The sequence below is a fragment of the Hyla sarda genome, chromosome 7 (genome assembly GCF_029499605.1).
Source record: "Hyla sarda isolate aHylSar1 chromosome 7, aHylSar1.hap1, whole genome shotgun sequence".
Classification (NCBI taxonomy): domain Eukaryota; kingdom Metazoa; phylum Chordata; class Amphibia; order Anura; family Hylidae; genus Hyla; species Hyla sarda.
The window spans coordinates 69,903,237-69,917,242 of record NC_079195.1 but is presented as its reverse complement, the minus strand read 5'-3'; the positions used below and the strand labels follow the sequence as shown (position 1 = coordinate 69,917,242).

Genomic DNA, 14,006 nt, shown 5'->3' with positions numbered 1-14,006 from the left:
ACATTAGGTATGTCCTTACTCCAAAGAAATGTATTTACACATTTACAATGACATTTCCTCCTTTTACCACTTGTGAAAATGAAAAATTTGGGGTAACCCCAGCATTTTAGTGTAAAAAAAATTTAATTTTTCATTTTCACATCCCACTTCATGAATATTTATCAAACACCTGTGGGGTGTTAAGGCTCTCTGTACCCCTAGTTATGTTCCTTGAGGGGTGCAGATTCCAAAATAGTATGCCATGTGTTTTTTTTTTTTGCTGTCCTGGCACCATAGGGGCTTCCTAAATGCGACATGTCCCCCCCCATTTCAGCAAAATTTGCAAATGTGACTCCTTCTCTTCTGAGCATTGTAGCGCTCCCGTAGTGCATTTGACGTCCACTTACGGGTTACTTCCATACTCAGAAGAGATTGGGTTACAAATTTTGGGGGGGTATTTTCTGCTATTAACTAGGGATCGACCGATTATCGGCACGGCCGATATTATCGGCCGATATTCACGTTTTTTCCCATTATCGGTATCGGCTTCTAACCTGCCGATAATGCCGATAATGCGCAAAACAAGGCGTGCGCACGAATCGCGGGACTTCAGTCCCGGCCCTGAACTTCAGGCCGGGACTGAAGCCCCGCGATTCGTGCGCACGCCTTGTTTTGCCGTGCGGAGCAATTGCCTGACAGCTGACAGCATGGTGGAGAGGGAGCTGTCCCGCTCCTCCGCTCCCTCACCTTTCTCACGCTGCCATCCACGGCAGCGGCGTCACTAGGTCAAATTATCCGGGGCCTGAGCCCCATATGTCAGCAAAGGAGCCCCGAATGTCAGGTGGCGGTAGTGGCATATTTACAGTGGCCGGTCATCTGCCCTTGCACTTTTACTTTTAATAAAGCATATGCGGACCTCGCCGCTCTCCTCCCCTTCGGCACTGAAGGGGACCTCGCTCCAGGCCGGTGTTATAAAGGAAACTGTGTCCCTGTGGAGAAGAGTCACATTCTGCTACAGGGACACAGTTTTCTTTATTACAACAGCGATGAGTTAACAGGCAGGGACGCAGCACACAACGCAGGCACCTAACGTCACGGTCCGTACCCTGGCTGGAGGAGGAGGAGGAGGACATCCCGCCGCCACAGAGCTGCTTCAGCTGTCCTCCCCACAAGGTGAGTGAAAAGGAGGATGGGGGGGGGGAGAGAAAGAGCAGTATGGAATGAGGGAGGAGGCTGTAATTGGAGTGTGGAAAATAACAGGGGTCGGGGGGGTGTGGGGTTTAGAAGATAATAAAGCATCAAAGAGGTGTGTGTGTGTGTGTGTGTGTGGTTGATGGCAGAGAAGTTTTAATAATTATAGAGTCGGGGAGGAGGGCAGAAAAGTGTGGTGGAGAAGGAGACAAGGGGATCTGGTGGGGGGGGGACCTAGTGGCTGGAGGAGGATAACAGAGGGTCTGAGAGTGACTAAGGCAGTGGTGTACAAACTGTGGCCCTCCAGATGTTACAAAACTACAACTCCCAGCATGCCCGGACAGCCAATGGAACGGGCATGCTGGGAATTGTAGTTTTGCAACATCTGGAGGGCCACAGTTTGGACACCACTGGACTAAGGGTTCCAAACAAGGGTAAAAGGGGGATCTGGAGGAGAACTAAGAGGTCTGGGGGGACTAAGCGCTCATCCACACTGCGGACATTCGGCTGGCATAATTTCACTGTGGAAATCCACTAGCAGCAGAGTCCTATTGTTTAAAATGGGATTCTGTTGCTCTGTGTATACTGTGGAATTGCCACAGTGGAATTATGCTGGCGCAATGGACGTCTTCCCAAAGAATGAACATGTTTATTCTGCCACACTCCATTGCTGTCAGCGTGGTCCTATCACTGAGGACTTAGGTGTCGCCTGCTGCAGGCAGAATTCTGCCAACTGAATGTGCGCAGTGTGGGCAAGCCCTTAGAGGTCTGAAAGACGAGGACAAAGATGAGTCTGGGGGGGACTTAGGGGTCCGGGGGAGGTCACCACAAGGGTGGGATTCTGCCAAACAGATGAAACAGTGTATGGCATGATGTCTGGCAGGATTATATTTAAGGGCATAGGGGGAGATTTATCAAAACCTGTCCAGAGGAAAAGCTGCTGAGTTGCCCATAGCAACCAATCAGATCACTTCTTTCATTTTGCAGAGGCCTTGTTAAAAAATGAAAGAAAGCGATCTGATTGCTTGCTAGGGGCAACTCAGTAACTTTTCCTCTGCACAGGTTTTGATGAATCTCCCCCATAATAGTATCTGGCAGGATTACAATGATTATTGTCTTCATACAGACAATGAGGATCTGCTGACAAAATGAGGAACCAGTGATGTCCAAGCGTCAACTCTGCAGAGAAGATGAAAGAAGACCTGGTGTCTGGACCAGATGAAGAAAAAAAGAAAATACAGCAGAGAAGACGTCTCCTGTGAGTCAAACCATTGTATAGTCCGCCTGTTTCTCATCTGAGCTGTAGTCACTTGAAAGTCCTGCAGTGAAACGATACCCCAATAAGTGGCTCTCAAGCTGTGACAAAACTACAACTCCCATCATGCCTGAAGCTTTCCATGGATGATGGGAGTTGTTCCTTTGCAACAGCTGAAAAGCCACTTGAACTAAGGAGATTTCACAATGCAGCCCATTTTATTTTGGTGGGAGTCCAGCTGCTGGGTCCCCCACAAAAAAAGGGCTAATAGTCTAATATGCACAGGCCTATTTTAGGTCCCACTCTGGCCCTGGACAGAACGGTGATTATGCAGCAGCTGCACGCGCTACCTTTGAAGCTCCAACCACTGCTCCTCTGGTCCGGGTACCTACTGCTATGGCCCATCGGCTTCGGACCAGAGGAGCAGTGGTTGGAGCACAGAAGCAAGGAAGTACACAGACATATACTGTATACTGTGTACTGTGTATATAGTGTATATTGTAATCTGAGTGACCCTGCCGAGTGACTCCGCCACCTATGATCCCTCCTTTTGTGGCTCCGCCCTCAGCCATGGCCAGTGCCCCGGATCTTTTGTAGACCTAGCAACGCCCCTGATCCACGGCAGGCCGGCGTGATGACATCACATCATTGCGCCGGCGCCCGGAGATCACGTCCCTGCAGCTCTCACTCACAGTACAAGAACGTAGCAGCGTGAGAAAGGTGAGCACTGCTCGGGCGCTGTATGGATGGACGGGCAAATTATAAGTGTGGGGGGGCAAATTTAAGTGAGGGGCACATATCAGGGGGGTATTATATGTGAGGAACACAGGACAGGGGGGATTATATGTGGGGGCACATGACAGCCCCCCCTGTCATGTTCCCATATAATGCCCCTCTGACTTATAATGCCCCCTGTCCTGTACCCTCACATATAATGCCCCCTGAGGGGGCAGGACATGGGGCATTATATGTGAGGGGCACTGGACAGGGGGCAATATATGTGAGGGGCACAGGACAGGGGGTATTATAAGTCAGGGGGCATTATATATATATATATATAGACACATGACGGGTGGGCTGTCATGTGCCCCTACATATAATCCCCCCCCGTCATGTGCCCCTCATACATAATACCCCCTGTCCTGTGACCCCCACATATAATGCCCCATGTCCTGTGTTCCTCACATACAATGCCCCCATCATGTGCCCCCACATATAATGCCCCCTGACATGTGCCCCTCATATATATTGCCCCATGTCCTGTGCCCCTCACATATAATGCTCCCTGTTCTGCACCCTCAGGGGGCATTATATGTGAGGTGCACAGGACATAGGGCATTATATGAGGGGCACAGGACAAGGGGGTATTATAAGTCAGGGGGGCTTTATACAGGCAGGGGGAGAGAAGCAAGTGGCGGCGGCGGTCTCTGGCACTGCAAAAGCCGCTACAGTACATTGATTTAAAGCGCCCGCTTTAGATCAATGATCTGCAGCGGCTTCGGGGGGGGGGGGGGGGAAAGAGAAATAGCCGATAATTTATACCGGAATATCTGTATAAATTATCGGCTATCGGCCCTAACCTCCACAGATTATTGGTATCGGTATCGGCCCTAAAAAATCGATATCGGTCGATCCCTACTATTAACCCTTGCAAAAATGTGAAATTTGGGGGGAAACACACATTTTAGTGAAAAAAAAATTAAAATGTTTACAGATGCAAAAGTCGTGAAACCCCTGTGGGGTATTAAGGCTCACTTTATTCCTTGTTACATTCCTCAAGGGGTCTAGTTTCCAAAATGGTATGCCATGTGTTTTTTTTTTTTTTTGCTGTTCTGGCGCCATAGGGGCTTCCGTAGTGCACTTCAGGTCAACCTTTGGGGTACCTCCATACTCAGAAGAGATGGGGTTACAAATTTTGGGGGTATTTTCTGCTATTAACCCTTGCAAAAATGTGAAATTTGGGGGGGAAACACATATTTTTGTGAAAAAAAAAAAATTTTTACACATGCAAAAGTCGTGAAACCCCTGTGGGGTATTAAGGCTCACTTTATTCCTTGTTACGTTCCTCAAGGGGTCTAGTTTCCAAAATGGTATGCCATGTGGGGGGGTTTTGCTGTTCTGGCACCATAGGGGCTTCCTAAATGCGACATGCCCCCCGAGCAAAATTTGCTCTCAAAAAGCCAAATATGACTCCTTCTCTTCTGAGCATTGTAGTTCGCCCGTAGTGCACTTCAGGTCAACTTATGGGGTACCTCCATACTCAGAAGAGATGGGGTTACAAATTTTGGGGGGGGGGGGTATTTTCTGCTATTAACACTTCCAAAAATGTGAAATTTGGGGGGAAACACACATTTTAGTGAACATTTTTTTTTTTTTACATATGCAAATGTCGTGAAACCCCTGTGGGGTATTAAGGCTCACTTAATTCCTTGTTACGTTCCTCAAGGGGTCTAGTTTCCAAAATGGTACCTAACACCTAAAGGGTTAAAACGCTGACTGAATGTCATTTTGAATACTTTGGAGGGTGCAATTTTTATAATGGGGTCTTTTATGGGGTATTTCTAATATGAAGACCCTTCAAATCCACTTCAAACCTGAACTGGTCCCTGAAAAATAGTGAGTGAAAATTTTGTGAAAAATTGGAAAATTGCTGCTGAACTTTGAAGCCCTCTGGTGTCTTCCAAAAGTAAAAAGTTGTTAATTTTATGATGCCAACATAAAGTAGACATATTGGAAATGTGAATATCTATTTTCCTAACAAGCAGAGAGCTTCAAAGTAAAAAAAAATGCAAGATTGATTTTCAGATTTTTCATCAAATTTTGGGATTTTTCACCAAGAAAGGATGCAAGTTACCACAAAAATTTACCACCATGTTAAAGTAGAATATGTCACGAAAAAACAATCTCAGAATCAGAATGATGACTAAAAGCATTCCAGAGTTATTAATGTTTAAAGTGACAGTGGTCAGATGTGCAAAAAACGCTCTGGTCCTAAGGTGTAAAATGGCCTGGTCCTTAAGGGGTTAAGCAGCTGCTTGATTGGGATTTAAAGTGTACCCGTCAGATCCAACAAAAAAAATATATCACTCCGTACCTAATCCTGACCATGTACATCTAATTTGTATGTGTCTAGCAGGCGGGGGGGGGGGGGGGGGGGGCAGTTGTTTGACTGGCTTTTTCAGTATGAAATACAGAAAATTTTCTAATGAAAGCAATTGCAAAACCTATTGGTTATACATGCTTTACAACATAGTTTTTGTATCTAACAGTGCCCATTTAAGGTGTGTCCACTCCTCTCTCTGACAATGAGGCTGTCAGTACTGTTGGTAGCTTAAAACTGCTGACAGATTCTCTTTAAATATGGTTTTATATTGTTTTTCCTAATGGAATCTATAATACAGACTGAGATTCTTCTAAAGGTACCAGCATATTAAGGATTGGGTAGTAAATGAAAGGTTTGCAACTTCTTCAACTTGTACAGTTTAGGTACACGTACTATATGATTTGACGTCACAGAGAAGCTGCTGGGAATTGCCATTGAACTTCATCTAAACCTGTTTTGCCCATATCATGTCACGTCATGTGTATACCATGTCCATGCCCATATCATGTCACGTGAACACCAGTCTGACTCTGACAAAGTTACCGTGCTAAATGTGTGTCAGAGGATGTCCATTGAGTCAGCTGATTCCGGGTGAACTCAGATCCCCTCTTGCTAGTTCCCATACCCCTCCTCAACCAAATCTTTATGCTGCTGCTATGTCTATGGTATCAGAATGTATAGTAGTTATACACTTCACCTGAGGCTGTCTTCACATATTCTGTTTTTTTTAATTTTTTTTTTTATTTGCCTTTTTTCTGTTTTTGATGTAATTTTTCCAACATCATGGGAAAAAAAGCATCATATTAAAATGCAATTGTGCAAATCGCAGTATTAACGTCATTTTTACCAGAAACGGGCAACACGCAGTAGCAATGAGTAAAAAAAATACAGTAAACATTCAATGTGCCAACACAGCCTAAAGATCTCACATCTTGACAAAATACGTCAATTGTAATTTTAGGTCAAATCACTTTTGCCCCATGACAATATTTCTATTAAAAAACAATATTTTGAATAAGAGAACACTGCATGTAGTGTGAACTGTCACCAACTTACTTATGAGGCTCAGCTGTTTAGAATTCTGGTTCCTCGAGACTGACCAGGTGATAGGTTGGTCTCATTAGGTGCATTGAATTACCTACAAAACCAAAGGATTCATGGGAAATGTAGGCACCATGACACATTCATTACTGCTATGAATCAGAAACAAGCATGGCTCAAAACCCCATGCCTGCCACATCATCTAAACAGGCATGCACAAGACATACACAAGAACCTCTACTTTATTCTCTAATAGCCTATGCTGCACTATGTAAGCAAAAAATTTTCATTAAAACCCTGAAATGCTTTTTTTAAGTATCACCATATAACTAGGAAAAATTGGCATTAAAGGGGTAGTCCAGTGGTGATAAACGTACCCCCTATCCTAAGAATAGGGGATAAGTTTCAGATCACGGGGGGTGCGACTGCTGGGGCCCCCCACGATCTCTCTGTACGAGGCCCCGGCTCGATGGCCAGATAGCACGTGTTGACCACTGCATGAAATGGTGGCCGACAAGCCCCCTCAATACAACTCTATGGCAGAGCCAGAGATTGCAGAAGGCAGCGCTCCGGCTCTGCCATAGAGTTGGATTGAGGGGACGTGTCAGCCGCCGCTTCGTGCGGTTGTCAACACGCCCCTTCCCGCAGGCTGCCAGGGCCCCATACAGGAGATTGCGGGGGACCCCAGCTGTCGGATCCCTGCGATCTGAAACTTATCCCCTATCTTTAGGATAGGAGATACGTTTTTCACCACTGGACTACTCCTTTAAGGAGTTTGAGAAAGCTGGATGGTGACCTACATGGAATCCATTATCGCACCCATAGAATTTGTCAGTCAGCTTTTTAAGACTCCTGCATGCCCGTTTCACCTAGGGCACTGCATAGCTAAACAAATTTATCAATCAGAATTCTGAGAAACCTCAGTCACAACCCCCATGGGAGCTCTTATGGTAGCCATTTCCTGTTGTCACTTGAGGCCAATGTCCAGCCGAAAACCCACTGGAATGCACCTCTTCATTTACAAGGCAAATTTTTGCCTTTGGCCTCATTTATTTTTTTCCAGCTACAGTTTAATGGTTTGGTAAAGAAGATAAAATGATTTTGTTCCTAATCACAATTATGCAGAGAAGACGCTGTAGGTAAAAGATTTAATATGTAAGAATTAAGATACAAGGAATGTGTTGTGTCTTTCAGATGCCATTAAATGCTCCATTAATTAACATCACCTGTTCTTATGCCATTTGTCTTGGTTAATCTTAGAAATGCGTGGAAAAAAAATCTTCATATTTTTCGTTGGGTTGTAACTAAGCTGAAGCATGTTTCATTAGTCAGAGCATTTATCAAAATCTACTCCTGGTCTGATCACCACGGGGCTTCATTATAAGGCTCGGGTCTAATGGGCACCAGTGAGATGACAGCAAAGCTCACTCATGTTGCATCACGTGACTGTGCAAACGCTGACAGACAATAATGAAAACATTGTACAAACGGTAGAGCAGATGTAGATTCAGTGATATTATAACTCACTTCCTGCACTCACTATGTAGATGTAAATGCTATCCAAGTTGTGAGACACTGGTTGAACATGAGATTTAACAGCAAAACCAGGTGGGCAGTCTGTGTATTTCTCGCAGAAAAGGATTGCAGTAACACGTGTTTTGCTATACACATGTTTATTACCCTTGTGTGTATTGGAACTAAACCAGAAAAGGGAAGAAAATAAGCAAATTGGACATAATGTCACACCAAACTCCAAAAATGGGCTGGACAAAATTATTGGCACCCTTAACTTAATATTTGGTTGCACACCCTTTGGAAAAAATAACTGAAATCAGATGCTTCCTATTCAGTCGCATCAATGATCTTTTTACACCGGAATGATCTTCTTACTTCAGCCGGAGTATTGGACCACTCTTCCTTTGCAAACTGCTCCAGGTCTCTCTTATTGGAAGGGCGCTTTTCCCAACAGCAATTTTAAGATCTCTCCACAGGTGTTCAATGGGATTTAGATCTGAACTCATTGCTGGCCACTTCAGAACTCTCCAGCACTTTGCCATCCATTTCTGGGTGCTTTTTGACGTATGTATGGGGTCATTGTCCTGCTGGAAGACCCAAGATCTCGGATGCAAACCCAGCTTTCTGACACTGGGCTGTACAGTGCGACCCAAAATCCATTGGTAATCCTCAGATTTCATGGTGCCTTGCACACATTCAAGGCACCCAGTGCCAGAGGCAGCAAAACAACCCCAAAACATCATTGAACCCTTACCATATTTCACTGTAGGTACTGTGTTCTTTTCTTTGTAGGCCTCATTCCATTTTCGGTAAACAGTAGAATGATGTGCTTTACCAAAAAGCTCTATCTTGGTCTCATCTGTCCACAAGACGTTTTCCCAGAAGGATTTTGGCTTACTCAAGTTCATTTTGGCAAAATGTAGTCTTGCTTTTCTATGTCTCTGTGTCAGCAGTGGGGTCCTCCTGGGTCTCCTGCCATAGCGTTTCCTTTCATTTAAATGTGGACGGATAGTTTGCGCTGACACTGATGCTCCCTGAGCCTGCAGGACAGCTTGAATATCTTTGGAACTTGTTTGGGGCTGCTTATCCACCATCCGGACTATCCTGCATTGACACCTTTCATCAATTTTTCTCTTCCTTCCACGCCCAGGGAGATTAGCTACAGTGCCATGGGTTGCAAACTTCTTGATAATGTTGTGGACAAAGGAAAATCTAGATCTCTGGAGATGAACTTGTAACCTTGATTGTTGATATATGTCCACAATTTTGGTTCTCAAGTCCTCAGACAGTTCTCTTCTTTCTGTTGTCCATGCTTAGTATGGCACACACAGACACACAATGCAAAGACTTCTCTCCTTTTTATCTGCTTTCAAATGTGATTTTTATATTGCCCACACCTGTTACTTGCCCCAGGTGTGTTTAAAGGAGCATCACATGCTTGAAACAATCTTATTTATCCACAATTTTGAAAGGGTGCCAATAATTTTGTCCAGCCCATTTTTGGAGTTTGGTGTGATATTGTGTACAATTTGCTTTTTTTATTTATTGGGGTGCATTTTACGTTTTTGTGATCTTATGAGTGTCTGATTTGTAGAACCTGGCTTCAAGAAGTGTCTTTTTTTCTCTGTTCATTGCTTATAGAAGCATCTTTAAAGGTGTATTCCGGCCTTATACATCTTATCCCCTATAGGCATTCTGTACCTGGTGCTGCCTCCGAGATGTCATGCCAAGCACCCTCCATTCATGTCTATGGGAGGTGGCGTGACGGCTGTCAAGCCCCCTCCCATAGACCTGAACGGAGGGGGTGTGGTGTTAAATCACAAGGGAGCATGGCCGCCATGTCTCGGAGACAGCACCTGGCACAGAATGCCAGGGGCTGCACCGAGATTGTGGAGTGTTAAAAATACAGCCATAAAATAGTGGGGCGGTAGCCTTAATCTTTTATATTAGTTGCATTTGCTTTTTTTTTTTCACTCATGCTCTGTGTCAAGCAACCCCAGAAAATCACTACAGTTGCATTCTGTCTTTATTTCTGCAAGGGATTCCATTTTTAGAGACTTGTGGTATTATAGGCTTAGGTGCTTGGCACAAACCCATAAAGAAGTGCTGCCCTCCTGCCTTTCAAGTTTCCACTATACTGAACCTTACTTGCAGGAACTCACTACTTTAATAATCTATGGAAAGTCACTTAGTGTCCTTTCTCTTTTGCCAAGATGACCCCTATAATGTCCTTCAGGCACCTAATAAAGTCATTGTAATCATTGTGCATTAACCTACGTGTATCGCTTCATACCATATGAGCTTATTCCCCATTTCAACATTTCATTTGTTGAGCACTGTTCTCGTTTTATTGTATTGTCTTTTCCTATTGCTAGCGATCTATAACTTACTCTTTGGCTTGCAGGAAAATTAAAGTATGGGACCTTGTGGCTGCGTTAGATCCGCGCGCTCCCGCGGGGACACTTTGTCTGCGGACACTTGTGGTAAGTATACGGAGATTTGTGGTGTTGGCTGCGTACAAGCATTAAGGCATTAAAACATGCTGGAATAACACAAGGCTTGTTATTTAATGGGAGGGATCTCTTAGGATCTTTTAGGATTACAAATTAAAATTCACCAGGGAATATTGTGAGATTAACATTGTAATATACGATGCACCAAGTACAATAGTTTATGTATATTGCTAGTATGGAGTTGTTGTTTTTTTAAACAAATCTTTTATGTTTTATCATTATTATGCATTTTTTTTCTTTTTAAAGTATTTATTTATAAATTTTACATAACAAGTAAAAACACTGTACAAACGAGACACTCCAGAGATCTCCACAAAAGCACCGTCACAACCATCAAAAGTATAATATCAGATAAGTGCAACAGATAGAGCCAGGGCAATCATGAAGACCCCAGATGAAACTGCCCAACACATCGACAAACATACACACACACCACGCAAACACTCGCAGGAACCCTAAACCACCATTTGAGGGTAAGATAGTAAACACCTTTACTGAGGAGAACTTACACGTTCAGAGGGAACAACCAACTCTCCCAATATCAACCAGGGTATCCAGACTTTGTCAACATTTTTTGGGGCACCTACGGCTAATATAAAGGGTTCTATACAATGGAACATATTTATTAGCCAAGTTAAACCAAAGGGACATAGAGGGAGGAGAGGTATCTTTCCACGCCATTACCACTACCTTACAGGCTCAAAACAGCAGAAAATGTATGAGGAGGCACCTATGGGAGCCCGACTCCAAATCATTAATTAGACCTAATGAACAAACCAAAGGGGTGGAGACGAGAGGGAATTCCAGACGATCCGCCAGAAACTGCATTACCGCTCTCCAGAAGGGAACCACACACAGATAACTCCATACAGCATGCAAGAATGATCCTCTATCAACCTGGCAAGGAAAACAGATATCAGAGGAGGAAACCCTTATACGAAAGAGCTTAGCCGATTATTATGCAGTTTTATGCTGCAACAGTGTCCGAATATGAGAAATTGAGTATGGAACAGAAAGTACATATAAGATTTCATGTATACCCCCTTGGTTAACATAGGACGCAGAAAATTTTTCTTCCTTCATTTCAATTTTTCTTCCTCGCCTTTTAATAGCCTTAACTCTTTTATTTTTACATCTACAGGACCATATCCGAGCTTGTTTTTTGCTAAACCAATTGTACTTTGTAACGACATCCTTATTTTTTTCCATACAATATACTGCAAAACCGAAAAAAAATATTTGGCAGATAAAATTGAAAAAACACCGCAATTTTGCCAATTTCAGTTTTTTTTTTTTATAGTTTTCCATTCGTTCAAACTGGCCTTTAATCTGGATCTTCAGTTTAGTACACTTAAAACACTATCCAATTTATATATATATATATATATATATATATATATATATATATACAGTATGTGTATGTATACAGCATATATATACAGTATGTGTGTGTTTGTGTGTATGTGTGTGTATATATATATATATATATATATATATTACTTTTCTTACTAAACACCTTTGTGACAACGTTACTGCTTTTCCCTAGTTAACACCAGATATTACTGCAAATACTTTCAGTAAAAGCTGGTTTAAACTAGGGAAAATCAGTTTAAACTAAAATGGGATTTCACGGAAACAAACAAATATTAGATGCATAGAGTAGAGATATATATCTATTAATATTTTTTTTTTTTTTTTAGGATTTACTAGTTTAAAATAAATAAATGCTTTTTATTTGGGGGAAAGGGGATTTAAGATGAGGAAATATTGTTATAATGCACAGGTTCTGTATAATGTATATAGGGAGAGACACACACACAAAAACACACACAGGGGGCTCTCCCTGATGAGGTATATCCAATGGTGTGCAGCCTCCACCACACCAAAGTGATATACCGACCTTGTGGGCTGCTACACCTAAGTGTGCAACTCTGGAAAAAATGCTTTGGGAGGCGCTGCTCACAACTTGAATAAAGACGAAGGACCCAGGCAGCACAGGACAACGTATATTTTATTTGAACAGTGGGGACAGTGGTCCTCACTGTTCAAATAAAATATACGTTGTCCTCTGCTGCCTGGGTCCTTCGTCTTTGTTCAAGACGTGAGCATCGCCTCCCAAACTGTTTTTTTTTCCCATTTGTTTTCTGCTATTCTGTATAATGTGGAATATTATTGTAGTTGATTTAATAAAAATCCTTTTTTTAATTCCATGTTCTTACCCCATTAAATTGCCCAACGCGTCTCTCCTGCGACTCCTCTGTACAATTAGATGGTCGGCTGGGCCCACCTAAATCAGTAGGTTCCACTGTCAGTAATGTAATGTCTATGGTCAGCTTCAGTCACTAATGGTTGTAGTAAAAATGTATGTTGTGTTCTGTTTCAGCATTTCTTTTAAGATTGGAATTGAATACTCAGTAAATACCGGCAAACATCTATTTGATGACCGTGTACTTTCACGTGTTTAGGGCTCTGACACATACTTTGTATTTGTACAGAACAGCGGATTAGTGATACATAGCATCAGAGAACCGACTGCCAAAAGGCTTCCGTTTCATTTTTAGCAAGTGGTATTAAGCGCAAGCCTCTCGATTTGTTACCGAAGTTGATGTGAAACAAGATCTGTGTAATTGCGGCCTCATCCAGGAGCCATTATTTTCCCTCTTGGCAAAATTTCACTGTGGCCTGTTTAATAGACACACACTTAAAAGGATGGGGAGCTGTGTTTTGTGTATGGTTGTGACCACAGGAGATCAGAATTTAGAGTGCTGCCATTATGGCCGTCCAAAATTAATCTTGGCTGAGTACCAGGAATGGAATAGCCTCCTATAGCTTCTGTTCAAATTGCAAGCAGTGGGAGAAGGTTCATAGTTCATGGCTGGTGATCGCAGGCTCATTTGTCTTCACTTTGAAGTTTATAAAGACGTTGCAACGTCTGGTTGATCCGGTGCGATAATGTTAGGACTCATTTTTATAGCTCGTGGTCTGAACCAGGTTTTAACATTATTTAGTGATAACTTACAACGGGTCCTAAAATGTGTTCTATAAATGCACCGTATATACTCGAGTATAAGCCGAGTTTTTCAGCACGATTTTTCTTGCTGAAAACACCCCCCTCGGCTTATACTCGAGTGAACTCTCCGCCCTCAGTGGTCTTCAACCTGCGGACCTCCAGATGTTTCAGAACTACAACTCCCAGCAAGCCCGGACAGCTATCGGCTGTCCGGGCATGCTGGGAGTTGTAGTTTTGAAACATCTGGAGGTCCGCAGGTTGAAGACCACTGCCCGAGCCTTCGTCATCATCCAGCCCCCCTCCCCCCTTTAGTTTTGTACTCACCTCTGCTCGGTGGGACGTTAGGGTGAGCTGGTCCGGGCCATCTGTGCTGCAGGGACCGTCCGGTGGGGAGGGATA

At 43.3% G+C, this 14,006-nt stretch overlaps 1 protein-coding gene across 16 annotated transcripts in view; it reads left to right on the top strand.

Annotated features, from left to right (window-relative positions):
* BTRC (beta-transducin repeat containing E3 ubiquitin protein ligase) overlaps positions 1 to 14,006 on the top strand; it is a 278,342-nt gene that overhangs the window by 251,786 nt on the left and 12,550 nt on the right. For all 16 annotated transcript variants that reach the window (XM_056529521.1, XM_056529523.1, XM_056529517.1 and 13 more), the window contains one exon: positions 10,489 to 10,567. In XM_056529521.1, the coding sequence (XP_056385496.1) occupies positions 10,489 to 10,567 (79 nt within the window). The remainder of the gene's footprint in view (positions 1 to 10,488; positions 10,568 to 14,006) is intronic.